Genomic DNA, 27,209 nt, shown 5'->3' with positions numbered 1-27,209 from the left:
AAATGTATCGGTTCTATTGTTCGATTAGTCTCGCTGTTATCACCGTCGAACTCCTCCTCGCATTCGCATTATTATACCGGTATACGGGAGATAATTTCCCGAGACCATTAACCGATTTCCTAACGTCATTATCGTCCGACAATGAAGTCCGTGACGCGTGCACCGCAAGATCGTTAAGAGCGCGCGTATAACATGATGCAGCAGCAGTTTCCACTCCATAACGTTCCGGAATGATTGAATCGTAGCAATTTTCGCGCCATTCTCTATAACCGTCCCTTGACAAAAGCTGGAGGCGGGCGGTCGGGACTCTGAGCCGTTCTCGTAACAATGGGCAATTGTCTATCGGCCGTGACCTAGTGATGGCCTCCGGAATATCCTTCGAGGGTGATTTCCTACACCCTTGTATACGTGCAAAGTATACATAGATGTGCATGCCCACCACCAGTTGCCGGTTGCTGCGCGAAAGCTCCCGGACAACGACAAAACGGTCACGCGTCGCTCCTCCGTCGCAATCGGCACGCGTGCACCGAATTCAAATTCTAGATCCACGTGTACGGTCCAGCTATATCTCCTCCTGATTTACGAGCCGCGCCAGATATCCGGCCGATTTTGGATCTTCCGTAGTTGCTTTGGACACGCTGCTTGGTAGGGTGGGATTTCAATCGGCTCCGGGGGATGACTCTCAGCTCTCAGACTCCGGGAGGGCAGAGACAAAGGGGTCTGGTTTCAGAAACTTGTGATCAAAAAGCTGAGGTTTCCGATCCAGGTGACAAAGGCAGTGTGGAAAAATTTGTCACTAAATAACTCGAGCGGAACGGCGAGCGCGTTTACTCGGATTTGTTGAAAGCGTCTCGAGACTGTATAATGAGGCGAATATATCGTGCTGAGCATCAAAGCGTAAAATCAACCCGGAGGTCGATAAAACGGGAACAACACACTCGGACTTGCGAGTGTTATACGGCGCTTCGTTTCTTCAAGCACGCCATCAGGTAGTGCAAGCAATGCCCAACGCGAACCTCAACTCGCCACTCGTTTAACTCGCGATACCCGTTATCAAAATACCAGCGCGTTATCCTTCCGCGGTTTTATAGATAAAACCGAGCTTACACTCACGTGAGTTCAAAATTCGCGCCACTAGAACGATCGGGAAACTAGAGTCCCTGCCGTGGGGATAGGGGGAGGGGATAAAACGTGGCGTGCTCGTGTATAATCTTAATTATTTTACGAGCGTCGTTAGGTTTTGTTAAAAAATTTTATTGCGTGATAATGGACTGCTGTTTTTATGGAGATTTTCATCGTTTTCCTTTGTGCGCAAGTCGAGTTAGATGGGTGGCAGGTATGTGCGAGATATATAAAAGCTCCCCCGTCCGACACATCACCCCTCGGTGCTGGTTAACATACGAAAAAGGAAAGACAAAAAAAGAAAGAAGATATTTCAAACGAATTGAAAAAAACAAGGGAAAAATTCAAACTCATGACCAATTTGAATTAACGACACCTACGCCGTTGACCCGCGTCACAACAAAAGCTTCAGGGCTTTCCTTTTGTTCTGGTGAATCTACAGCGGTTCATTTCACAGCCCTTTATCCTTCCGCTGAACGGTTCCGTCCGTTGTAACCGAAAGCCGATTACGCCGAAGGCCGAAATGGCCATTAGTGTATAAAGGCTGCCGGAGATGCAACGCAACTACGCGCATAATCACGAAATTAATGCAAGCACCTGCGGAGCGATATCGCATTTCTTGAGCTATGATAAAGCGAGTAAGTATCATCACGGTGCGAACCACCGGAAGACCCACATTGAACCGCACCACCGTGCATCGAGGCATCAGATAACCTCCGGATTAACTTTCCGTTTCAACCAACTCCCCCGCTCCGAAGTCTTACACCTATAGTTCTAACCAGATTTGACCCCAATTGCGACCCTGGCATTAGTCGAATTGTAATGGTTTACAATTACAATCGATCAGGTCGAGCTAGCTTGAGCTCGGCACCGCGACCGCCGACTAATCTCGCCTAAGACCGAGTCGGGTACGCCTGTTTCTAAGCTGCTGGTGTACGCATGTTCACTGCAGGGCTAGCCAGGCCCCCCGCTGTTATGCGATTTACAATTACGTGATACCGGCTTAAGTATTTAAGTGTTGACCCTTAGCGCGAGTCGTTATGAGATGCTGCAGCGCGCGCTTGAACACGCTTTAACGATACAGTAAATAACCCGCAAGTTACTGCGCCACGGTGGTGTATAAAGGCCTGTTACCACCCTGAATAATGATTCCGGCGGTACAACGATTCCCGTGCACGTTAATTATTGTTTCACCGTGTCGTCTTTCACCGAGTCGTTCGTGCTCGTAAATGTGGCAAAAATCGTCGTCAATCTTAGAATCAAATTTGAAAAATGAAAAGATTCGAAAATATTGCACTTGGTTCCAAAATACGTATTTTGCTTCAGACCACACAGTAAATAATTAACGTGCAAATTGTTTAGTAACACGTTGATTTACGTTCATCTAAATTTACGTTGCATGTACTTTATTCAGCTGACTACTTGTAACCAGTGGCAAGCAAATACTTTCGAGTCTGCAACGATCAAAAGAAATTATTATAGCGTATGGTATTTCAGCTGCTATGTAACGTCATCCTAATTTCCCCTCCGTTTGAATCAACAAATGTAATATTCACTCTCGTTAAAACGTAACGTCTCAATTAGCGAGATTCGTAAAACCGCTCAAGATTCAACGAACGGAGAGTCAAAGGATCAGAATTAATCTTACTCCTTCCTCTTTGCAAAAGGCTTCCGAGAAATATCTCAATTTCAAGAGTTTACCTCATAACTGTCCCAACGTTTACAATTAATTAACGAAGATCATTATTTTATGAGCACTGAATACTAGAATAATGAGAGCCTTCATTCGCACTGGTACATTTATATGCCAGATATACTCACAGTTATATTATAAATATTTGTCCAATAATCATGCGCACGCGGTGCGGTTGCGGCTTGCACCATTCATATATACATATATGTATATGTATATAAAGTTTGACGCCTCATTATGGAATTTCACAGTGATATTGGTAAGAGGACTTGAAAAATTCTGTATCGCCTTCGCACAACACTGACGAAATGTCTCATGCGCTTTTAACGCTATTCAATTTTACGCCATTGAGAAAAAGCGTAGACCTTGATGCGTCGAGATATAGTGAAAACAACTTTTTATTTTCGGGGCGATTGCAATAACTTCCTTTTTTCTCTGACAGCAGCGAAACGGGAAACTAAAAAGATACCTTCCGCTAAAATAGTGAAAGTGAAACAGTTTTCGTCCAATTTCCAAATGAAAGGTTACATTGTCCCAAAAGACACGCTGCAGCCTTCCCGTATTCGGCTCCGAATTCACTCTACATCTGTCTACGGCTCAGACACGCCCACTGCCAGCAAGGAAGACATTGATTTAAGGAACCCCGAAAGTCAGAAGTCCCCCAGAGGCTTTCTTCGATCTCATCTCATCCGGCATCCGAAGAACCGGGTCCAGGACCAACCCTTCAATGCACCGCGCAGCCAGATTAAAGGGGCCGATGGCACAATGCATCCACGCGCCTTGAGCAGAATACCTAGGACGGAAAGACCCTTAAGGGACTTCCACCAAACTCTTCTTCGCTCCCCCTTACCACCCCTTCGGCGCACCACCAAATCCGCTCTCCTCGCCTCTCGCCACGTCTCTTGCCGCAGCGTCTCGCACGTCGGAACATTTCCTAAATGGTCCAAGTCCACCCGGTGATAAATGGTAATAGTATACGTCGGGGTGACAGAAATGGCGATAAACGAGAACGGCATCACCTCTCCTCTACCCCTGGCTGCCTCCTCGGCACCAGCGAATTCGACGTCGCGCCCGACAAGTGCAGGACTGGAAAGGCGAACGGGGTGGCTAAAGGTTGACTCTCAACCTCCGCTCCCTTATTTACTTCTCAATGGAATCGGTCAAGGACTCTGAGAAATGGTGTTGCCGTCGATTTGCGCTCTGAATCAAGAGAGTAGTTGCAAGCTCCTGTACATTCCTCCTTGCTTTTCTCTCCGATCGGAGAACAAACCTTCGGGGTTATTCTACCCCGTTGGTAGAACACAGCTCGAGAGAAAGCGTTGTTCGATTGCCCCAAAAATACGCGTTTCCCAACTGATCCTCACTCAGTCGCTAATTTTTCTTTTCCTGCTTTGTTTCAGTGTTACGAGACGAGTTTCGAGCCGAACCACAAAACACCCGAGTCGCTGCCGGGGAAACAGCGCTTTTGGAATGCGGTCCGCCACGAGGAAATCCGGAACCTTCGCTCCAGTGGAAGAAGAACGGAAACGTCGTCGATTTGGAGGCTTCGAAACGGTGAGTTGAAAGACGGACTGAGATCTCTCGCCTCGTAATTGCTTGCGGTTGAAAATTAAGACGAAACTCGAAGCCGAATGTCACGGACAAATGTTACGCCGTGTAACTACACGCGTGCTAAACATATTGTGGCGAAGCTCGGGAAGTTGAATTTGAGAGAAATTTTCTCGCGTTGCTTTCTTTGCCAGAGCCAGTGAGCAACACGAGATCTTATCCGACCAGTTGTGTGAAAGCGATATAACACCCGCGCGGACACAAATCAGACGCCCAGAGTCCGTGTTACCAGAAACTCCACTGGCTCTTGGAGCACAGAAAACTTCACGATCATCTCGCGATCCCGATTGCGAGAGTGGTCGGCTAAAATTTCGGTAACCATAGACCTTGTAGCTTCTTTTTTGTGGAGAGATAACGAAATCTACGAATTACTACTCTCGGAAATAATCCTGCAAAGGCAGACAAGAGAAGAAAAAAAAGTGATTGTAGGCGTTGGGTGAGCCCAATGCGCGAAGAAAAATAAGAAAGTACAAAATAATTGACTATATTCTAAATACAGCAGCTGAATAATTTCAGATGATTAATTTTGCTTCTTTTTTTGAAACGAGCAAAAGAAATCCAGACTTGCATGGTTCAGCTCCGCCTGCCTAGACAGACACAGGTATAAAACCGTCGGTTCTTGTCCAATAGAAACGAAGATTTAGAGAACCGCGACCAATGAGAATAATCCAAAGACAGAAACGTGGTCGTAATCCGGCATGTATTTGCATGAGAATGGCGCTAAAGGATGTCGTCCCATTATTCTTAGCGCGTTATCTTTGTCCACGTTCAGTAAAGGAGAGACACGGTCATTACTTAGATTCCCTCCTGGCGAGAATCCGAGAATTAATACAAAACCCGTCGTTCCCTGCATGCTGCATCGCTCCCCGGGAAAATAGCTAAGCAAGGTGGAACCAGGATGACGTCCAAGTCGTCAAACCAACGCTGCATTTGGGATAGCTGGTTCTTCACGATTGTGTTCCAAGTCGCATATATCCATCACTCGGTGAGCTGGTCGGCAGAAAAGTCGATACTCCATGCCTGTTATTTTCGCGTTTCGCTCAAGTCTCAGTTTTTCAAGAGACATCGGCAGGGCGCGGTGTAGCTAGCTTTGTGTTCGACGCCGTGTTTTCCCGAGTCTTTTGGTGATGGGGGAGAAAAAGGAGAGGTAGGTTTTGCATTATTCAGCGATTTGCGTCGAGGTACAGGTACGTCTGCAGTATCGTTGCATAATTTGTGCTCCGATGCAGGAAACGCTGCAGCAGAAATTGAGTAAACTACTCGGTGCTGTGTAGAGGTGGGTGTTCAATGAGAATTGAAACTGATTGTAAGTGCTCGGAGTGCTTTGTGAAGACGAAGTCTCAGAAAGTTGATTCGATCGATGTTATAAAAGCCGTTGTGCTAGAATTCTGTTCAACGATTTGGAGAATAAGTTCCTCGCAGTGCAACGATCATACCCTTATCCATCATTCAACTTGATTCCTTGCCACGCTTAATCTCACGGTTAGCGCTGAGTTCCGCACTTCCATTAACCGAAATACATCTTTCATTTCAATGCGATACGTATTAATCTTGAAAGCATTCCAAAGTGGTATAAGGGAGTGCAGCAGCAGAGGTCGCGTTTCAAATCCACGGGGAAGTCTCCCTTGGGCAATCGAAGATAAGGTATGAGAAAAAAAGGAAGGAAAAGAAGATCGGTTTAAAGTTGCTAGAAGATTCGCAGCACAGTCCTCATCCCCTCGGCCGTCTATCGTTTTTCTCCCGTTAACGATCCTCCTGATCCTGAAGGACGGAACTCCGTGGGCTTTCGTTGTTCGCGACAGAATCTCCTCTCACGAATCTCAATGGATCAACGCAATTAAAGTTTAATCTGACTCCACGTCTTTTCGTTACGGTTCCCTTACTTCCCTTTTTTACCTCCTCGCCAGTCCCTTTTCTTACCGGTTTCTTCCTTTGTTTTGATAGATCGCTCCTTCGCCCGGAGGTTGAATGGGTAATAAATTAGACTCACTAATAGAAATTAAATCCGCTTCCATTGGCGTGGGCTCTCGACTCGGGGGATTCGCACACCGCCACTGGAATTAATTGATACTATAAATTAGAGGACACAATCAGGAACCTATTAATTCTACGCCATTGTCGGTCCGACCGTCGCCACGGTTCGTGTAGACTGCGCATACACTGTACACTCTACGGGGCCTGATACTCTGGCATTCCAACGTCTACTGTATACCACACATGCCTACGTATGTGAGAAATCCTAGGATATGCAGCCGAGATACGTCGTTTCAGAATGGGCTGGTTCTACCGCTTGACCATCCTCTGAAACATTATCTCTGTCACGGTGCACAGTATCTAATTTATTTTCCCATAGTCCCGAAAGAGCTGACCGACAGGAGCGGTATAGCTTGGTCTTATCAAAGCAGTTTTAAATACGTCCGTTTTGGATATTTCCGTATTCATGATACGCTCTTTCGGTCTACGTTCGAGTCGAAAGGTTTTTCACACCTCGAAATTTTCTCAATAGACTTCATGGTATGCCTTTTGTTATATATATATATATATATATATATATATACATATACTATATATGTATACCAATGGACTCCTTTTCTCTTGTTTCAGAGTCAGTCTCGTCGACGGCGGCAATCTTATGATATCCGACGTCAGACAGACAGACCAAGGGAAATACCAATGCGTCGCGCAGAATATGGTCGGTTTTCGGGTTTCCGCCGTTGCTACCCTCACTGTCCACGGTAAGCAGACGTTCAGCGATCAAGGCAGGGTGCCTTTCCATTGATGTAAGGCTCCAGGGAATTAATTTTGAACAATGAAATTCTTTCCTTTCAGTAAAACCATACTTCCTAGCCATGCCCACCAACCAAACAATTCTGACTGATCAAACCGCGGAATTCGCATGCCATGTTGGCGGAGATCCACCTCCCGAAATTCTCTGGCGTCGGACCGACGGCAAGATGCCAATCGGCAGGGCTAACATTTTGGACGACAAGAGTCTTCGAATAGAACGCGTTACCACCGAAGACCAAGGAACTTACATCTGCGATGCTGAGAACAGCGTTGGCGCCATCAGTGCTAATGCCACTCTGACCGTTCACTGTGAGTTTACATAATCATACGATTGACAGTGTTTCCAGGAAACGCATTTTCTTCTCAATGCAAATTTTACTATCACCTCAGCTCGCCCAGTCTTCGCGCACTTTCCAAAAGATGAAGCGGTAAGCACAGGTTCGGACGTTTCCTTCGCCTGTGCCGCTCGTGGGGCACCAAAACCCTCGATATTTTGGACCCGAGAAGGGTCGCAAGAGTTGATGTTTCCCGGCAACGTTTATCAAGGACGTTACACGGTAACGGAGGACGGAAGTCTGAACATAAAGAAGGCCGTTCGCAAGGACGAAGGTCACTACGTTTGTAGTGCGATAAGTCAAGCCGGAGCCAGTACTGCCACTGTCTTCCTTGAGGTTTGTATTCCGTTTTTCCCGACGTTCGGAATCTCCAACGTGTACTTCATGCTTCTAACGCGTTGCATCCGTGAACAGGTTACATCCGCAGAAGAAACGCCCCCGCCAATAATAGAATTGGGACCAGCGAACCAAACTCTGCAGCTTCAAAGTACCGCCTCACTGCCATGCCGGGTTGTCGGCACTCCAACGCCTCGGATTCATTGGCACAAAGATGGAGTTTTAGTGAACCTTGGAAGTCGGATAACAATGGCCAGCAACGGCACTCTGTTCATCAACGACCTGCAATCGAGCGACGCCGGTCTTTTCACCTGCATCGCCTCCTCGGAATCGGGAAACACGTCGTGGTCAGCAACGCTGAGCGTCAGCACGTCCACGTCTCTGCATCGGACACCCGACATGTCGGCATTGCCCCAAAACCCAAGCAAACCAAGAATCGTTAACACAACGAGCAACTCTGTTACCCTTACATGGAGTCCTGGACACGAGGGTCAGAGCCCGATCATCGGATACAACATCGAGTATTTTAGCAGCAATTTGAACACTGGATGGGTTGTTGCCGCTACGGGAATCACTGATGACACGTACACCGTAAGTTCTTTACGACTCGCTTTTAAACCCACCTCCGACACAGCCGTAACATCGCTTGATGACTAGTTGGAGCTAATCTATCGTTAAACTGATACATGACTACCATGAATCACAAACTAACAATTTCGTCACAGGTAACTGACCTGAAACCGGATACCAGCTACGTCTTCTTGGTTCGTGCCGAAAACAGCCATGGTCTCTCATTGCCCGGGCCACTTTCAGACAGCGCTCATACAACCAGCATCAATCAAAATTCCGTCCCTCCAATCGTATTGATACGAGCAAGGGACCGCTTGAACAGTGAAATTCTGCACTTAAGAGAAGTCCAGCCTCTAACTAGCACTGCAGTAAAAATCATGTGGGATGTGAGTATACTAACAATTTTGTCCAATCATTAATGGCAACGAAACTGTGATTTTTCTTCTTGCATGGCGATATATCACACTCCCGTTTCTTTTAGATTCTTGGTGCTGCAGATTTAGTGGAAGGCCTCTATATACGTTATCGTGAGGTGTCTAATAAACCCGAATATCAGATGGTCACCGTCCTAAATGCTGGTGCTACCAGTTACGTGCTAGTAAATCTGAAAAAGTACACGCAATACGAATTCTTCTTGGTGCCATTTTACAAAACAATCGAAGGAAGACCTAGCAATGTTAAGCTTGCAACGACGTTGGAAGACGCCCCGACTGGAGCCCCGGAAAATGTTCATGTCGGGATGATCAACATGACGTCAGCGTTCGTTAGATGGTCGCCACCCCCAAAACCGGAACAAAACGGGCAGCTTGTCGGATACAAGGTAAGAAATGTTTATTTTTACCATGTCTCTTCGGTGCCATTAGCCGTCGAATACTTTCTTCAGCAGTCATCGTTCCAACCACATGTGCATTCGGTTTACAGATACAAATCAAGAGCAATAGCAGCAACAAGATTCTTGGTCAGATGTCGTTGAATGCTTCAACCACGTCTGTAATCATAAACAGTTTGACAACTGGGGGTCTTTACACGGCACGAGTTGCTGGACTGACGCGTGCTGGCATGGGTCCCTTTTCCGGACCAACTCTTCTCAATATGGATCCCGGACAACTGACTCAATTACCCCCGAGAACCGATCCAAGTCATGGGGGGATATCTGTGGTGAGGGAAACGTGGTTCCTCATCCTGATGATCGTGATGGTGTTCGCGGTATTCGCTGTTCTCCTGGGTGCGTTATACGTGAGGAGAAGACAGGCCATGAGCAAGCAGCTCGGACACTTGAACGTGCCCGTGGGTACAGCCAACGACATATGCCAGTTGAACAAAGATACTTTATGGCTGGATCGCGGGTGGAAACCAACTAGCACACTCCAAAGTGCGAACGACAAGGACTGCGAGACGAAATTATTGAATAATCAGCAAATGTTGGCGCCTGGTGTCGTGGCGATTCCCGGTTCGGAATACGCTGAAGTGAATCTGACGACGTTTTACAACGCAAGGAAACAGCTTCAAGCTCCGCCAGAACCATACGCAACAACAACGCTTTGCGTCGGTAGTCGGAGTCCTGACTCCATGGAGAATAGCGGACAGAAATCGAACTCTAGCGACTCCTGCGTCAAGCCAGACTATTCGAGCTTGGATTCTAACCAGGATCACAACAAGTCAACCATGTCGCCAAGCAGCGACAATGCCAGCAGTGTATACACCGACGAGAATATGGAAATTCAGAGAAGACCGCAGTACCGGATCCCCCTGAACGATACTCAGCCGGGTATGCCGAACTGGTGCGACATGTTGCCGCCTCCTCCAGAGCACCCGCCACCCCCAGGAACCTCTCTTTCAACGAGGATACAGACGCCTGCGGGTGCTTTTAGTCCGCATTTGGCTAAACGAATCGTCCCGAATGACTTGGACGGTTCGACGTCGGCGAATTCACAGAGTCCGCCAACTCCGCCTGTGAGAGTGGGCAACAGTTACTCCCCATCTCCTACGCCGTGGAACGGTCATGGACCAATCGAGGGGGCGAACCACGGAAACCTTCCGCAGGGAAGGTACACCACTTTACCTCCACAAACGAACCCCCCACCCGTCCCGTCTTTCCCGCAAGGCTTCAACCACTACGATTACAAAAATCAAGAGAACGAATATGAGAGCGGCTCGGTAATATACGGTCACCAGAATGGACACCCCGAAGATTACAGAACCCACGACAGCTTCAACCGTGCGAATCATCCGAACTCACATCTGGATCATACGACGTTGAACGATGAAGTTTATCGACACAACGAGGAGATGTTTAGAAACGACAATCTTTATCAGCCGGATAACGACGAGTGGGACAGAAAATCGTGCGACTCAAACACGCACTCTGACATGTGCTGTTCCTGCTCGGAGTCCAGCTGTCTGTACGCCGACACCATGGAATACAACAACCAGTTTGCTCCTGGGTGCGCCCACAACAGGGGTGGGTCCAGGAACAGGAGCAACAGGAGCCCAAGGAGACGGACCAACAGACCACCGTCGCCGACTTACAGCAGCGACAGCAATTATTCCTGCATTCCTCAGAGACAATGCGGGTCCTCCAACCCTCAGGAACATCACAGGCACAACCGTAGCAAAGGTAAGTTCAACGGAGTATATATCATCATATATAATCTCGGATTAGAGATCCGTTTATCATTCCTGGCACTGAAAATTTAATCCACTGTTTTATTAATTTTTCCAGACAAAGTTCCTGGCTTTCCAAGAGCGAGTGGTTACCCCCAGCACAACTCGTCGGCCTCCAACACGATGAGCAGCTCGGGTAGCCAGAGATACAACAAACTGAACAGCGTTTTCTTGGGGGCGAATAATCCCATTGCTTCATCAGAGTCCAACCGACTGAGCGATCACCGCGAAAGCTAAACGAAATCAACTACCGGAGTTTGAGCTAAAAATGTGTGGTTGTTGCGAGGTCACAACAATTATCGGCGGAACCATTGGGCGTAATAACGCAACTTGAAATTAGATAAGGACTTTTACCATTCAGCAGTTACTGTAGTAACTCGTGAGCAATTAGCGAAATCCATTAGACGAATTTCGCCGATTGCCAATAGTTGAATACCTCGCGTAGAAACAGTCTCTGTATCCGAATGATTCCATGATTTAAAAGTGACTGTTAAAAAATATTTTCTCCATTCTACCTTTCTACGTTTGAGGAACCAAGCCTTCTAATATTCTTCTTGCTAATAGAATTGCGAAGGCTTAGGCAAACGAGCGTTGATTTATGAAGAATAAAATGAACAATAATAAATAGCCTCGACTTAATTTTAGTATTTCACAATGGGATTGTCCATTGGAAAATATCTCAAACATTTCAAAGCAATTACATTTGTTACGTTAACCTATAATTATTTTCCGAGTAGAATGTTAAGTACTAATATTACCTTTAGCGGGCGATTTACTTTTTAGGTTTAATTTAAGATACGCTCGTAGTAGTAAGAAGACATACACACAATAATGAAGCCCAACTCTTCGAGTGCTTTAAAAATTATTCGAAATAATTGAAACACGAGAACATGTAAATCTCTTCGTTGTAAGAAATTTTCATAGACTGATCAAGATCTGAAAGAAATCCACAATTTATGTTCCGTGGTAAACATAGATTTCCGCATAACTTACTTAAGTACCATTGTTGAGAATGTGGTACAAGTACGAGAGAAAAAGGAGTAATGCCAATATCTAAGCAATACATGAATAAAACTTGAAAATATCGTTCCAACAGAGGACGTGCGTATTGTTGAAAGCTTTTATTTTATAAATATGACGTTTTTTCCCATTCAATATTTTTAATTTTACACCCAACACGATTATGATTGCTGGAATTTAGGTACCTTGACAAGTTTCAAGGTGATTTATAATTCCAAAGCAGTTTTTATACAAGCTATTGTACTATAGCCTCCTTATTATTTCATGTAACTGAACAGCTACTGTAATAATGGATAAAACTTTGATACGTGTAACGAGAAGGTGGCATTTATTTTCAAAAACGTGTACATTCTCAACTGCCACGAAAAATAATGCATATTATTTTCGATATAACGTTCCTAACTCGTAAGGAAATTAAAAAATAATTTTACTAAAATGAAGTAATCAACGTGTATCTCTTCCAAAACGAATATACTTATAATATAATATATTATAAAATATTACGGTAACAATGACGATGTAAGTGTATAATCATATCAGATGGTTTTTGTATACATTGTACAAAGTTGATTAACAAGTTTAGTCATTAGTATATAATTAACACATTAATGATTATTATTATTATTATTATTAATATATGCGCCGTAGTTGTTAAGGGATATGAGGTGTATTATGTAATCAGTAATGTGTATAAGCGTGTCCTGACAGATAAGTGAGAATGTGAGTACGATGTTAAGTGGTACATTTTACCACATGATACATTCATATTTTAACAGTTTTCTAAATACCAATACATATGTGGCTGCACCTTGTGGTAAATGGACCATAATACACATATATATCATTAAAAAACACATAGACATTAAACGAAAAAACCATGTGTTTTTTGTTGGTAAATTTTTTGTGAATATAAACATATAGTTTAACTAATGTATAAGATGTATTCTGCTGTTACATCCAGTGTGGTTTCATATGAAGAAAGAATAATTAGTGATTAATGAAAAGAACACTAGGTAAGCGATAGATAACTTTGAAGCCATGTAATCGCTCAAACTCAACATAACTAATTAATTACTGTACTAGTTAAAAGTAATCAACTGCCCGATAGACACTATGGTCTCTTTATTGAACGAAAAGCTTAAGAGATCAAAGAAATTCAAGGTTTAAAATTTTTTTACTTTGATAGAGATTATAATCACTGCCGAATTTTTTATTGTGCTCCTACAGTAATACTGCAATTTTAATTGATTGGAATTTTTTACTTATTAACGATAGAAGGTCAACTGTTGACGGGGATCGTCAAACTTTCCGAGAGTCAGTGCACACAATTAATGACTCGTAAAAACCATTATAAATTTGAATTTAAATAAAAATTAGAAAGAAAAGGTTCATTTCCGCTGTCACGTCAAGTATTTTAAAAACTGTCATCTATTTCAGAATAGAAGTGAAGAATAGACGTAGTAAGTATCTAGTATCGGTACAGTAACTTGTAAATCGTAAATGTAATGAGTGCACGTTCGTAAAAATCCATCCAATCAGAGAAAAAAAAAATACATTTAGAAATGCTCTTGAAGCGTTTAGTTTAGGTTTCACGCTAGAGAACGTCAACACCGTACAGAGATTGCGAAATTATAGTGTTTCAATGAAGAGAAATAGCTAGGAAATATACTTTAAGAGAATAGCCCCTACCATGATGTTATCAAATTTAAATAACTATCCACGGCCTTTGTAAATTTGTATAAGGGGTTGCATGGCCACAAATTTTTTGAGGTAATCTTTGAAATTACTTCAACGACATTGTGGCTGTGGCACAAAATAAGAAACCATCGCCTCAATGCAGATAAGAGAGAATAACGTATTATTTTTATAATTTGCTGTCTTTGAAAAGTTGAAGCGATGGTTTTATTGTTTTGTTAAATAAATACGGTTAAACTCGATAGAGTAAAAGTTCTGTCAAAACAAGCCTTGCGATAAAACATAGCTCGCACACAACTGGTGGGTCTTACAGGGCCCACCATCCTAACGTTAAAAAACTTAAGTAATATAATCTGTATTTGTAGATTTATTCAGCCAAATTTTGCCATCAAATATAAGTCCTGTGAATTTTGCGCAAATTGTTTCATGAGACAAACATTAGTATATATTAAATTATCTTTATTTCACTACACCCACCGTTATTTTTAAATTAAATTTAATAAAAATATAATTTTTGATACAAATGCGCTCCATACAGCTGTAGAATGTTCAAAATTCATGGAACTATTATAAAACTATGATTATAAATTATGCCTGGCAACTCGCAAGCTAGGGGCACATAAAAATAATCCATATCATTATAAGAAGTTGAGAGAAAATTTAGTACGGATTGCTGAAATTTATGATTAATTGTTTAAGGGCTATTTTAATTACTTTGCGGGATTAGCTCGTAAGTGTAATCAAAGGCTGATAAGTGTTTTATTTTTAATTGAAACAATTCATTTTCTTTTTTTAATCTTACCTTTATTTTATTATCTTACACCCTGTATATATAACGAAAGGATAATAATGTGGATGTTTCATATAGATAATAATTTATTTATTATTAAAACGGTGATCAATTATTCGTTAATGATTGACGGTAACAAACTTTTATAGTTACGACGGCTAAAAAACATCTAACCATGAAAATACACACACAACAAGCATACATACATACACTACACACCCAAATACACATACAAAAATTGTAGATAATTTATAACAATCGCTATTGTCAAGTACTACGTATATATATCACTGCATATTATACCGATAATGATTAATAAAAGTAATGTTAGAAAAAAATCGTAGTAAACGTTCATCGCGTTAAATCGAAGCTCAAGAAACCGACATCGACTTCTACATATTTTTGTACCGGGCGTAAATTACCACAGGTATGTAATATAAATTTAATTATATGAGTCTATTAATAATTGTACATCTACAAAATTACCATGTATGAAACCAATGTAACACAAGCAATCAGTTTCGTTAAAACTTTGACTATTATTGGAAAAACAGCACAGTTCTCCAAAATTTCGACAGCCAAAAATGCAACGAAACCATAAAAAAATTACCTACGTTGAAAATAACAGATTATATACAGGCAATGAAGAAAAATAACCATGTGTGAAGATTTTTTACACCTCTTTATTGCACTTATGTTTCATTTGTACAGTAATTTGATGAAATTAAAAAATAGAGTGTATTCTATCTCGAGTTAATATGTTAGATTCTGAAACTGTAGTGAAATACGAGAATACAAATCAAGTAAATATGGAGTATTTCTGTGATTTCGTTTAATACTAATTCATAAAAATCTGAAGATCAATCGAAGAAATAACAAAACATTTTACATAAATTATCAAAAGAGTCGCCCAACCACTTAAACTCATCTCGTATCAAAAAAAAAAAGAACAAGAAAGAGCAAGTTACCTGTAATTTATTATGCTTGATAATACGGTTTTGAATTTAAGGATTTGTTAAATAACCACCATACACTGACAAATCAATTAGGTAATATTACTTTTAGATTGATATAATTAGAATCGATTGCGTGATAGATCATCCAAGTCTTAGGTTATTAATTGAGTTTGTATAAATGATTGATGTCTAAAAGTGTGAAAATTAACCGCAGCCACCTTTTCCACAGCAACTTCTTTTTGGTGCGCGATAACCGCGACTGGTTTCACCCATCAGAGGATTGTATTCTATGAAAAATAACAAATATTTAGATACCTATAATTGCACGAAAATATTATTGTTGAGTTGCAAAAATATCTATGCTTCGTAATCATGGATCATCATACATATTAACTCTGAATTAATTGTATACTTCTGTTTGGAAGAGAAATTACAAGCTCAATACTCATGTATATTAACATCTAGGATAACCGTTTCGAGTTAGAATCTACATATTTACCTGATTTGAGTGACTTTGAACTGGACTTTGAGCCTGATGCAGAATCATTGCCATCTGCATATCCCAATTTTTTACCGACATCTGTTCCTTCTGTAAGCTCCTTCAATGCTTGTCGCTTCTTTTCAATACGCTGTAAACGTCCAATAATTTAATTATAACTAATTGCGTAACGCTGGATATGAAAATGTAGCTACTAGACAAGGAATTAAGAGTTTTTACTTCTACAATTCACTTTCAATACCAAACAAGATAAACTGAGAAGATAGCAATGAAACAACACTTTTACATGGTCTACATTTATCCATAGAAGTTTTAACAAACTACCTCTTGTTCTCGCTGTCTTGCTTTTTCAGCATCTTGCATATATTGAGCCTGCATTCTCAATCGTGCAGCTTCTATTGCAGCTTGTCTCTGTTGTAACATATCAGAGTCTAGGGAGAAGAGAAAACTGGTATTCATTAATTCACAATTACAACATATGGGTTCGAAATTACAGAAAATAAACTCAAAGGCTAAGAAATGAAAGATGCAACGGAACGGCTATAGACCAGTTACTAATAATTTAGCTAAAAATCATTGCATGACTTAAATTTTTACTTACCTTTATGGTATTTTGCTGAATATTCGAATTCGTCTCTTTTATGCCTCCAACTATTATACGTTTTCTTGATATATGGATGAAGGTAGAGTAAAACAACTATAGATGCAACTGCATACCACCCAAATGGAATGATCGCCTCCCACGCTAATGAAGAGAAAAGATCAAATTATAGAAATTAATGGCCAATGAAAGTCATAGAACAAGGTAGTTTCAATTCAAATTACTGTAAGCTATGTTTGCCTATCTTCGGTACAAGCCTCCAGTACGATATTTCGTCATGACTTACGATTTCATAGTATCATAAAAATGAGTACACATATAGTTATGAAGACAGGAATGAAGTCAAGATTAACAACAAACAAACGTCCAATGAAGAAAAGCTCTCGAGAAAAATTACCGTACTTTGTTTACTTGAGTTTATGCACTTATTTACAGATTCTATGGATGAAACTGTTATAGAAACACAAGTAAAAATACGTCAGCAAACCTAACCTAGCCTCAAGCCCTAACTGTGAAAATGGTAATAAGAACTGTACTGCTATTCAATACGCACCACTTTCCACAAACGAATATGCGTTGTACATTTTGGAAGGTTTCGCGTATTCTCGCGGATCCAGTCGCTATTGAAGAGTCTTTGACAGCCGTCACGTAAGTCACGTTATACCAGCGTCAGTTTCGTTTATGATGACATTCAACAACTTGGCACATCGCCATGCTTGCTAATCTCATACTGCATTTCCATCGTAAATGGTCGCTGTGTTGCTATGGCTTTTACTGTAATTTTTATCGAAGAATGGGAGAGTTTTGAACGCAGCCGTAGCAATCAGCAAGGCGCAGTGACCATAGGCTAGATTTTCACGAGCAGCAAAATGCTGCGGTAGCGAAAAACCACTGATATATATATACACTGTATATATATATCAGTGCGAAAACTGACCACACGGAACAGCACGGGCAGTTGTTGCAGCATGCCGCTTGGTGGCGCCGCGGTAGCAAAATGCTGCCCGTGGAAATCTAGCAATAGAGTTCAGTGTAGCAGCGACACCGGAGAGCGATCGTCGCGAAGGCTCTGATTCGCTGAGTTCTCGCTCTATTATGCTGGTTGAAATGCTTGCAATTCTATTGCGGGAAAATTTGAATTAGTTTTCTATCACACCTATATGTTAAACCTTCAATTAAATAAACTTGTGAAGTGAGTGCATCGAGTGATATTGTTCGGTATATCCCAATAGTCCGGTCTAAAAAATAAAACGAGTACTTGAACTTGAATTATTGTTCATTGTTTATTTAATATGTGCTTCTTTAAAAGTTATAATATTCACATTACTATTTGCCGACTTACAATTTAATATGTGCTTCTTTAAAAGTTATAATATTCACATTACTATTTGCCGACTTACAATCAAATGGCATTTACCTAATGCAATTGAAACTCGTTCCTGTAAATACTGAGATATTTCAAAGATTTACATAACATTTCACAATCGGCTTCGGTGTTTTATGGATTATTTTGTATCATCCCGGTTGTTTATTAGTGTAACGTTTGTGATAATGCGAACCTGCCTTATCGGGACCACTTACTACAGCTGCTACGGATATCTTCTGTTGATTCTTCCCTCAGGTATTTTTAATTTATAGTCTTCATCTGATTTTACTTACATGCAGTTGCAGCATATTATACAATAAAATAGACAATAGTAGCAGCAATGATTAAAGTCACATAAAAATGTTTCATAACGAATCCCTTTATTCAACGAAAAAAAATCGTTGATATGTACAAAATGATTATGTGATAGATGATCGCAGTAAATGCATTACTCGCTACTCTTATCCCTAATTTACAGCTATTGTGTATTATTCTCATGTAGTGACACGTTTATAAATTCATAAATTAACAAGTTCCATGTAAGATGGAAAGTGCTACCTAACTGTCAAATAAGTTAAATTTAATGATACGCAGCTATTATCTACGTAGTTTTAATCGCTGATTGAATTTTATACAAGAGTTCAAATGATTAATATCCAAACTTATCATTAAGATTAGTTTTTCCATCGCCAGTTTGATTTTCTGGAGGTACCCACATTGAGTAATCCTCCTTGTATGTATCTTGTTCGTAACCTTTTTGCTTGTCCTTCTCCGCCTTCTCCAACCTTTGTTGTATTCTTTTCTGATTTCTCCGCTTTCGCTTTTGCACATCAACTTCCTCTCTCGATTTATCTTCTTTTGCTAATAACTTGGCTTCAGAAGAGCAGTCTATACGGTTTTGTTCTTCATTATTTTCATCAGATTCCTTTCTATTATCACTTTCTAAAATACTACTCCCAGTTTCAGTAGATTCGCCATCACCAAGCGAACAACTTTCTGTCAGATTCAACTTATAAGCCTCTATTAATCTTGCATTAATAACTTCTTTTTCGTTCTCTGATTTATCATCATCTTCATCTGCCTCATTTGCTTTGTGGGTAATACTTAGTGAGCTTCCAACAGATTTTATGCCGCTTTTCTGAAAGCAATAAAAGTTTTTTCAATTACTTAATTTTTTTGATATTAAATAATCAACAGTTCATTCATTATTATAATTTTCAAAACAAAGTTACGAATCATCAGATTTAGGATTTAAAATTCATGTATGAGTAAAATTCGAAGTAAATCAGGAATGTAAAGGACCAGGCGAGGACTCAAACTTACCAGGACTTTAAATTTTTTCCTACTGCCGATCATGGGTAGTGATTTTGCACTTTGTACGTTCTCTGGATCAGTAGATTCCAAGGATGTTTGGGGTTTTAGTGGTGGTAAATTAGCAGGCTTAGCAATGTTTACTAAATTTATTAATCGGTTCTCCTCCTTTCTAAGTGTTTGCAATTCAATTTTCATTTTTACAATTTCACTCTTATTGAGTGCAACGGTTTTTAAATTTGACATGAATGCGTCGAGTGCATCTTCATCTGAACTTTCAGGTTCCAAAGCTTTCTGCCATTGTGCATTTCGTAGATCATTTTCAATATTCGTGATCTGTTTCACCACTGCTTTGTGTTTTTCGAGCTGCAAAAGGCAGAAAAGTCAGTAACAGTATTTCGTAAGAGTGTATTTAGTATACCCAATATCACTAGATAACAATTCAAGTTCAGAAACAGCTTAACATCACAAATAAAGTAAGGAATTTTTTGTTTGTTCTGATATTAGGCTTTATGACTTAATAGGTAACAACAACTTCAGCAGTATTCACGATGTACAGCGTTACTGTATTTATTTATAATTTGATTACATAAAACTCATAATGCCAAGATTATTACGCCCTTTGGGATGTATGACGTATTGACGAGTGAAATTCTGTTTGCCAGTCAACTGCTTAATTATGATATTCATGCAAAAAAGTTGAAGTCGATAAATATCAAAAATACTAAATACCGTATAAAACATTTTTTACCAGAGAATTGTAGGTTTCGACTGTATCTTCCAGTTTTCCTGCACTTCGCATACGCTGCAGGCGTTTCTTTTCAATTGCTCCTGTTCTATCTAGAAAATTATCTTCATCTGAATCGTAGAAGTCCTCTTCTTCCCAGTTTTTAGCCTTTCTCTTTCTTGCCTCTAAAAATGAAGGACGTCAAAATTAGTAATATTAATATGATACATTTTTTATAGAATCAGTTTCTCAAATTGAGCTACATCTCTGAGCTGCAACAGCTTTCTTTCTGGTTTATTTTTCTAATTTTGGGACGATGCATGGACGGTTTTTCTCACTACCAGGAATGTCAAGAGTGTCAATCAAATACGTAGTTTAGGCAAATTGACTGTAGCTTTGGAGTTGTGAAATTGAACCTTTGGAATGTATATATTGTAATGTTTTTCTTACCATGGTGTGCTTGTCTAAGTACCCCATGCCGGTCCAAGATTCGGCAAGCTTCCAGGGCACATTGAATAACGGACTCCTTTTTTTTTCCCTTAACCAGAGCTTCTGCTCGTACAGACTTGCCAGTTATACTATCAATTGGAAGGCTGGAATAAATTCGAGAATGATAGAAATACTTTTTTACACATAGCGATATTCGATTGAAAAAAATCGGTATAAAGCCTGATAAACTACTTTATAAAAAATAGGATTAGAAAATAAAAATTATTTTCTGAACAACAGTTGTTTTTTCTTTTACATTTTTCCAAAGCTATGCGACATGATTAAAGAATAAATTTCAATATCTACTCCTGTTATTTTTGTTTTTCAAATTATATAATGAGCTCAATTGACACGTAACAAAATTGTCCGGCACAGTTGCTTCTGAATTCAGGAAGTCAAGGGGGTTCTGAACTTACTCAACCCAGCAAAGAAATTGCCCAATGCCTTTCTCCTCTGTTTGGTATTGAAGTTCGAATCCCTCTCTTTCAAACCATCCTCTAAGAGTTTTTTTTGGATCATCCAAGAACAATTCTTCGTTATTTGTAGCTGCATAAGGATTTTCAGATAGATCAGTCTCTTCATCGGCATCCTCTCCCATCCCCCAATCTATTCCTTCATTTTCTTCTTTCACTTTTCTCAACCTTTCCTCTTCTTCTATTCTCAGTTGTTCTTCCTTCTCTTTTCTTTGTCGCTCCTCTAATTCTAATCTTCTATTTTCCTGTTACACAAAACAAAATTGCATGCAACCCATCCAGTTGAACTATCGAAGTATATTACCATCTTTCAAGAATCGATAAACCAATAAACTAACAAACTACAACCCTACCTAGTTGTAATCTTAACTGAGGTACCAGCACAAAAGTGTTTCATTAATTATTTGCTGTGTCTGTATCAAATTCATTATTCCTGTGCTCGAATAGCATTACTCCAATTTTTTACTTCTGATAGTAGTGATCCGTTAAGGATAAAAAAATTTACTGTACCTTTAATTCTGTAACTGTTAATTCGGTTTCATCTTCCTCATCTTCCGTGGGTCCGTGGACAATAAATTTCCTCTGGCTACATCCGAATCTTATCATATGACCACTACGTATCCTGACATACATGTTCAGCTTCATTCGATGACCATTCCAGAAACTGCCATGTGTACTTCCCAAATCATACAAATACAAGCCTATTGGATTTTTTTCATCTCCTTTTAATCTGTACTGAATGATTGCGTGAAATCTAGAGATGGTAGGGTGAGCCAAGGGGATATCACAGATCGGTAATCTTCCCAAAACATAGAAACTTTTCAGCGTCAAGTCTATAGTCTCTAAAATCACCCCAGATTTTAATACTTCTAATTTGTATTTTTTTTCGGGCAACCCTCCCCATATTGGTTCTTTGTAAGGTAAAACTGGCTGTTTTTCTGTTGCTATTTCAGCAGATGATAATGGTTTCTTCAATTTTGACTCATCATGAGCTAAATCAATTGTTTTAATGCTATTGCCAGATTCCTCTTCATTATTAGACATAGACTCTGATACTTCTGGTAATCTCTTGTCAACTCCAGGTATTACAGATGAAATAGAAGCCAAGTCGCACAGTTTTCCTGGTTTTCCTTTCCTTGGGCCAATTAATAAACTTGGAGTTTTAAAAATCAATTTTTTTTTATCCACCGAACTATCGGCTGGAATTTTCTGATCAACATTGATGATATTTTGCACCCCTTCAATATCCATGCTATTAATTTTCCTAAAATTGTCGAGCAATGGATCTGTTGTGTGATTTTTTACGGACCCTTCTACTGCAGTGATTTTTGCTTCATTGGAAATGCCCAGAGCAATCTCAGTCTCAGATTCTTTTAAATTCTGTGTTGGTGGTAAACATTCTTCGATGGCGATCATCTTGACATTATTTATTGGTACTTCCGTGGTATTTTTCAGCGGTTCACATTCGATTAGATCCATGTCAGTAAAACAAATCACCTGATAATAGATTATTGTATTTAGTTGAATATGTAGTTGCTGCCGACTTGGCTTTACGTGCAAAGTTATCTTGTTTCGGTTTCAGAATCCAATTCCACAAGTACTAAAACCGTAAAAGTTATCACAGGATATTTGAAATTCACTTTCAACATAAACGAAGTTTGATGAAAATATATAAACACATAAAATCATAACCTCAAATCAACAATCAAAATATAAGTTCATTCAGTACGATGAGTAGTTTTGAAAGTTTGTTGCTTCAATCAGCACTTGAATCTTGTTTTTTTGTGACGAACCGAGAATTCATTCATTGAATATAAGCGTGATATTTAACTAAAGTAGTTAGATATATAAAGGTTTAGGTTATGTATGAATTGTGATTATATTGTCCGGTATAAAAATGATATTATAAAAATTGTTGCTACAGAAATGAAATAAATCTAACACAAACTAATATTTTAATTTACCGTCACTATTAACGCTCAAATCCATCGGGCATTTTTAGTTAAACAATAAGTAAGCGTTGTTTTACTTGGGTATTACGTTTATTTGCGTGCCACAACTTCACTTGACTCACAGGGCTCACAGCTTAAAATCCAATCCTTCGGGCTTTTCCGGCGATTGTCGGTCCCGCGCGAAGTCAAATTTTCTGATGCCTATTTTACGGGACTTCACGAGACTACAAAGATTTCAAAGCTCCACACACTGTGTACATCGGACATCAAGAGCTGTTCACCCTTCGAGTAGATCACTAAAACTTCATACTTCAATCTGATCTACCATTTCTAACGATAATGAGCCTTCCTGATTTACTCTAGTCAGTTCTATTTTTAATTCTGTTAGTCGGCGGATGGATTTTACTTCATCTTCTTTCGCTTTTTCACATATACTTTCTTAAGACGTGATTCAAAGATATTTTATACTCTTATTTTTTAGTTTTCTAGTTCTTCACTTTACTCTAGTTATTCATATTCGCCAGTGTGACTGAATATCTTATACCTGACTTGAAAAATGATATCAACAATTGAAATTTCATATTCCAGTTCCGTTCACCATTTCCAACAATGAGTAGGTGTTTCAAATTTTTTCTTAACTTTACTTTTGTAAATTCGTATCCGCGACTGAGACTGCAAATCTACTTTGCTTGATAAATAAACACAATCTAATAATCAAACTTCATATTTGAGTTCACCAAACTTCTACGACCTTTCTTATTTATTAAGACTTTAGATTTTTGAAACTTCTTTGATACCCTTCATTCGATGATTATTAACGTGTGTAGCTCATTGTCAGATAATCCAGCTATGTACGTAAACATTTTGCAGTTAGAAACCTCATTATTTTTCGAAAGCAATGCCAACGATTTAGATATTCTTCTAAAAAAATGCAAAGTACAACAAAAGCTCCAAAATTTTTTATTTCATCCCTAATCCATTATTTTTCGTAATTTTTTATTTTTAAAAAGTTGCGTACTTAACAGTAAGGAGTGATTTCAATATTTTCTGTACGTAAAGGTATCTTTGTCAGAATTTATTTCATCATTTTTCGAAATAAATCTTTGTGATTTAATATTTTGGTGGTTCTCGAATCGCAAAGTAAATTTTTGTCCGTGTTTTCACTCCAATGTTTGTATCTACATACTTAGCGCAAGGTTTTAGCACCTGAGTTGTTTTGGGGGATAATAGTTATTACGATGATTTATTTATATCTAGGTATTCTACAGTTACATATAAACATTTGTAAAGTAAATTTTGTTACACAGACAAATCTCATGTAAAGACAATGTTACAATCTGGCAAAGACTTGGTAAGCTTTTCTATAACTTCACTTTTATTCTTCACTTGCGGCAAATTTCCAAGCTCCAGTTTCTTCAACTTTCTGAAAACGACAAAATAAATGAATTCTCAGTATTCCAGATCATATTAGATCCAACTCATGTGATATAAGGGTTGATACTTTCTTTTCTTGTAACTGACGAGCATTGATAAATACTTGGGGTGAAGAAAATAGGATTCACAATTATGAAGGTACAATAAAAAAAATCATGGGATGTTTTCTACAAAAAATAGGATTACAAGAGATCAATTTTGGCATAATTTGAAGTAAAGTGAATACATACGTGAGTTTATTCAGATCGAATAGAGCCTTCTCGGAAATATTAAGGCAGTTACTTATCTCAAGATGCTTCAAGGTATTTTTGAGTATAGAAAGTAGGGGAATTGCTGGATCCTCGACGTAAACACAGTTGACTAGCTTGACTTCATTTATGTAATTGCATCCGTCTAAATTTCAATAAGATCACATAGTGTCGAATAAAATGATAAATTTCATTACAATTAAACATAAGTGCTCTTACTTCCTGCATAAGTGGAATATGTTCACCATAGTGAAACAGAAAGAAAAATAATTCCCAAGTCATAGCCTTGGAAACCTGCTATTGAAGCAATCGTCAAATATTGATTAACTTACTGAAATGTGGAAATCCATGATAGCTAATAGCAGAATTGGTAGCATCAACTGCTTCGATATGTTTCTGAGGTTCTTCCAACGAAGAAAGAGCATTGTAGTCTGAAAGAATACTTCCATCCTCTCTCCATTTGACTGCAGCTCCATTTCTTAATAGCCATTCCGCACAGGCTCGGTCTGGACCAACTTCCTTAACTCGATTTTCATCCACCCTTTAAATAACCAGTTCTTGAGACTCAACTATATGCCATTCTCTCAAGGTAAACATTCAGCACCACGATAATTTGGCTATAAAAGAAAATTCAATTGAATGTATCGATTGATACATAAAAAAAGTTAGTGATGGACGCTTACATTGCTAACATGTCTTCTTTGAAATCTATCAAATATATGCTGTATAATACTTCCACGCATTACCTCAGAACATATTCATTTATAAATGATTAAAGACTTGAGTAATAGTTGTTGATGTCTCTACCTGTTGAACATGATTGTAATCCAATAAAAAAACGATCTATGAGATTTCGACTGTGCTGGAATCAGCGATGAACGAAAGCTCTTCATGATCTGAAACATACACATATGGCACCCAGTACAGAAAAAAAACAATAAAATGTGTCGTGCCAAATTAAGCCCAACAGTAATTAAGTAGTCTTGTCAAGCTAAAATATAGTTTGAACAATAATACATGCAACATATGGAATAAAAGAAAACTCATTATATATATATATGGACGTAAAATTATGCGCAAAAAATCGTTTGTCGCAGTTAGCATGATAAAAATCCCGGTACATTGACAGTCTTTTATTTTATCAAAAACCAAAGCGCTTCATACCGCGTGTGTTGCCATTGTGCTCGTACGTTGTTGACAACTCTAAATATCTTATTTGCAAAATATTTACGTATGTCGATTTTTATTTATCGCAATTATATTTTCCGGTGAATGTAGCTTTTTGTATGCGATAGAACGAAATTCAGAGACTGAGACGAACGCAAGATTGACAATTGACTGCAATGCCCGGCGTATTCGAGAAGCGTAACGTTGTCGATAATCGATCCGAATGGGCGGGAAATCTGTTTGAGGATTTCAAATTCAAGTAATTGTGAGATTTATAAATCTAACAATAGTGTTTTTCGATACTAGTGCGCGAAGGTGGCAATGCCCGCACAAGCGTGAAGGCGCAGCACGAGCCCGGAGACGAGTTGGAGGTGAGTCGAAGACGAACCGTAGACGAGTTGAAGGGCGAGTGTGGCGCATCACGCAAGATAGGCATTGCCAACTTTCGCGCGTGTATCGAACTCTATTTTTTTCTACACCTGTAATGGAATGTGCGAAAGTTTTTTCCGCACAAGTGTATAAAAGACTACTTTCGGTGCTTGCAAATGGTGCATAAAAATGGACTTTCCATGCAGGTGTTGCAAAAAATCTATTTCTTCTTCAATTTTCTATTCCTCAAATATCTTTGCCAAGATTATGATAAATTAGATTCAAATCACCATGATTCTAACTGTTCGTAATTAGAATCAAGCGCATCCTTTTTTGTTCATCTAACAAGTATCAAGATACTTCATCAATGATGGAAATGTATTTACCATTTTTCCAACGGCGTTGACTGAAGCAAATAAGCGCTGACGGTGTCGTTTACAATATTCTAGAGAAGTTTTACAAATAATTCCTTATCAGGCAGTGACGCTAGTGAGATCATTTTGCGTTATTCAGGTCTACAATAAAAACAAAGAGGCAGGGAATACAAGGCAGCTCGGTTCGATCTCGCTTTTATTTTTATTAGAACCAGGACAGGAGTTCGTAATTTACATGATTGGAATATGATTTTTGAGGATAAAATAACACCTAATTTTTGATTTGTTGAAATATGGTATGCAAATAATAATAATAATCCAGGCACATTGACAAACGCATCGAAACATACAAGTGCCGTTAGATGTGCTGCTTAAAGTGGGGAAATTGTTATTAGTAACGAAATGATAGCAATAGTGAGAAAAGATTGTGAGCACATTATGTTACACTATGTAGTCTTGATCATCATAAAATAACTTTTTTGTAAGGACATAATTTTACTGAAACAGTCACTGTGACCTGCGTATTTCTCATTTGCCGTTTTTATTGGGAACGAAAAATTCAATTTTTTTTTTTAACACATATATATATATATATATATATATATATATATATATATATATAT

At 39.3% G+C, this 27,209-nt stretch overlaps 4 protein-coding genes across 5 annotated transcripts in view; 1 reads left to right on the top strand and 3 right to left on the bottom strand.

The window, feature by feature from the left end:
* Positions 1-14,243, top strand: part of LOC124179707 (roundabout homolog 2-like) — a 213,806-nt gene extending 199,563 nt beyond the window's left edge. The window contains exons 3-11 of the mRNA XM_046564382.1: positions 4,216-4,369; positions 7,028-7,158; positions 7,253-7,519; positions 7,601-7,881; positions 7,960-8,472; positions 8,607-8,837; positions 8,933-9,271; positions 9,373-11,068; positions 11,174-14,243. Of these exons, the coding sequence (XP_046420338.1) occupies positions 4,216-4,369; positions 7,028-7,158; positions 7,253-7,519; positions 7,601-7,881; positions 7,960-8,472; positions 8,607-8,837; positions 8,933-9,271; positions 9,373-11,068; positions 11,174-11,352 (3,791 nt within the window). The 3' untranslated portion in view covers positions 11,353-14,243. The remainder of the gene's footprint in view (positions 1-4,215; positions 4,370-7,027; positions 7,159-7,252; positions 7,520-7,600; positions 7,882-7,959; positions 8,473-8,606; positions 8,838-8,932; positions 9,272-9,372; positions 11,069-11,173) is intronic.
* Positions 14,244-15,285: 1,042 nt separating this feature from the next.
* LOC124179708 (selenoprotein S-like) lies at positions 15,286-17,473 on the bottom strand. The gene is made up of 5 exons (XM_046564383.1): positions 17,230-17,473; positions 16,677-16,820; positions 16,400-16,506; positions 16,076-16,205; positions 15,286-15,863 (listed from the first exon to the last, which is right to left on the bottom strand). The coding sequence occupies exons 1-5, from the start codon at positions 17,258-17,260 to the stop codon at positions 15,781-15,783; spliced, it is 495 nt and encodes a 164-aa protein (XP_046420339.1). The 5' UTR covers positions 17,261-17,473; the 3' UTR covers positions 15,286-15,780.
* A 923-nt stretch (positions 17,474-18,396) lies between these two features.
* Positions 18,397-23,268, bottom strand: LOC124180567 (kanadaptin). Of its 2 annotated transcripts, none has more exons than XM_046566251.1 (7): positions 23,007-23,268; positions 21,553-22,642; positions 20,986-21,287; positions 20,531-20,673; positions 20,105-20,265; positions 19,366-19,719; positions 18,397-19,180 (listed from the first exon to the last, which is right to left on the bottom strand). In XM_046566251.1, the coding sequence occupies exons 2-7, from the start codon at positions 22,519-22,521 to the stop codon at positions 18,692-18,694; spliced, it is 2,418 nt and encodes an 805-aa protein (XP_046422207.1). In that variant the 5' UTR covers positions 22,522-22,642; positions 23,007-23,268; the 3' UTR covers positions 18,397-18,691. The 2 variants fall into 2 exon arrangements, with proteins under 2 accessions (XP_046422207.1, XP_046422208.1); XM_046566252.1 differs by having other exon boundaries at positions 21,553-22,539.
* Positions 23,269-23,937: 669 nt separating this feature from the next.
* Positions 23,938-26,184, bottom strand: LOC124180572 (ATP synthase subunit s, mitochondrial). Its single transcript, XM_046566264.1, has 5 exons — positions 25,841-26,184; positions 25,484-25,572; positions 25,009-25,217; positions 24,659-24,821; positions 23,938-24,417 (listed from the first exon to the last, which is right to left on the bottom strand). Exons 1-5 carry the CDS (start codon positions 25,853-25,855, stop codon positions 24,309-24,311), a joined length of 585 nt encoding a protein of 194 aa, XP_046422220.1. The 5' UTR covers positions 25,856-26,184; the 3' UTR covers positions 23,938-24,308.
* Positions 26,185-27,209: the final 1,025 nt, after the last annotated feature.

The sequence above is a fragment of the Neodiprion fabricii genome, chromosome 4 (genome assembly GCF_021155785.1).
Source record: "Neodiprion fabricii isolate iyNeoFabr1 chromosome 4, iyNeoFabr1.1, whole genome shotgun sequence".
Classification (NCBI taxonomy): Eukaryota; Metazoa; Arthropoda; class Insecta; order Hymenoptera; family Diprionidae; genus Neodiprion; species Neodiprion fabricii.
Note: the sequence above shows the minus strand (reverse complement) of the source record. Positions and strands in the feature narration are given on the sequence as shown.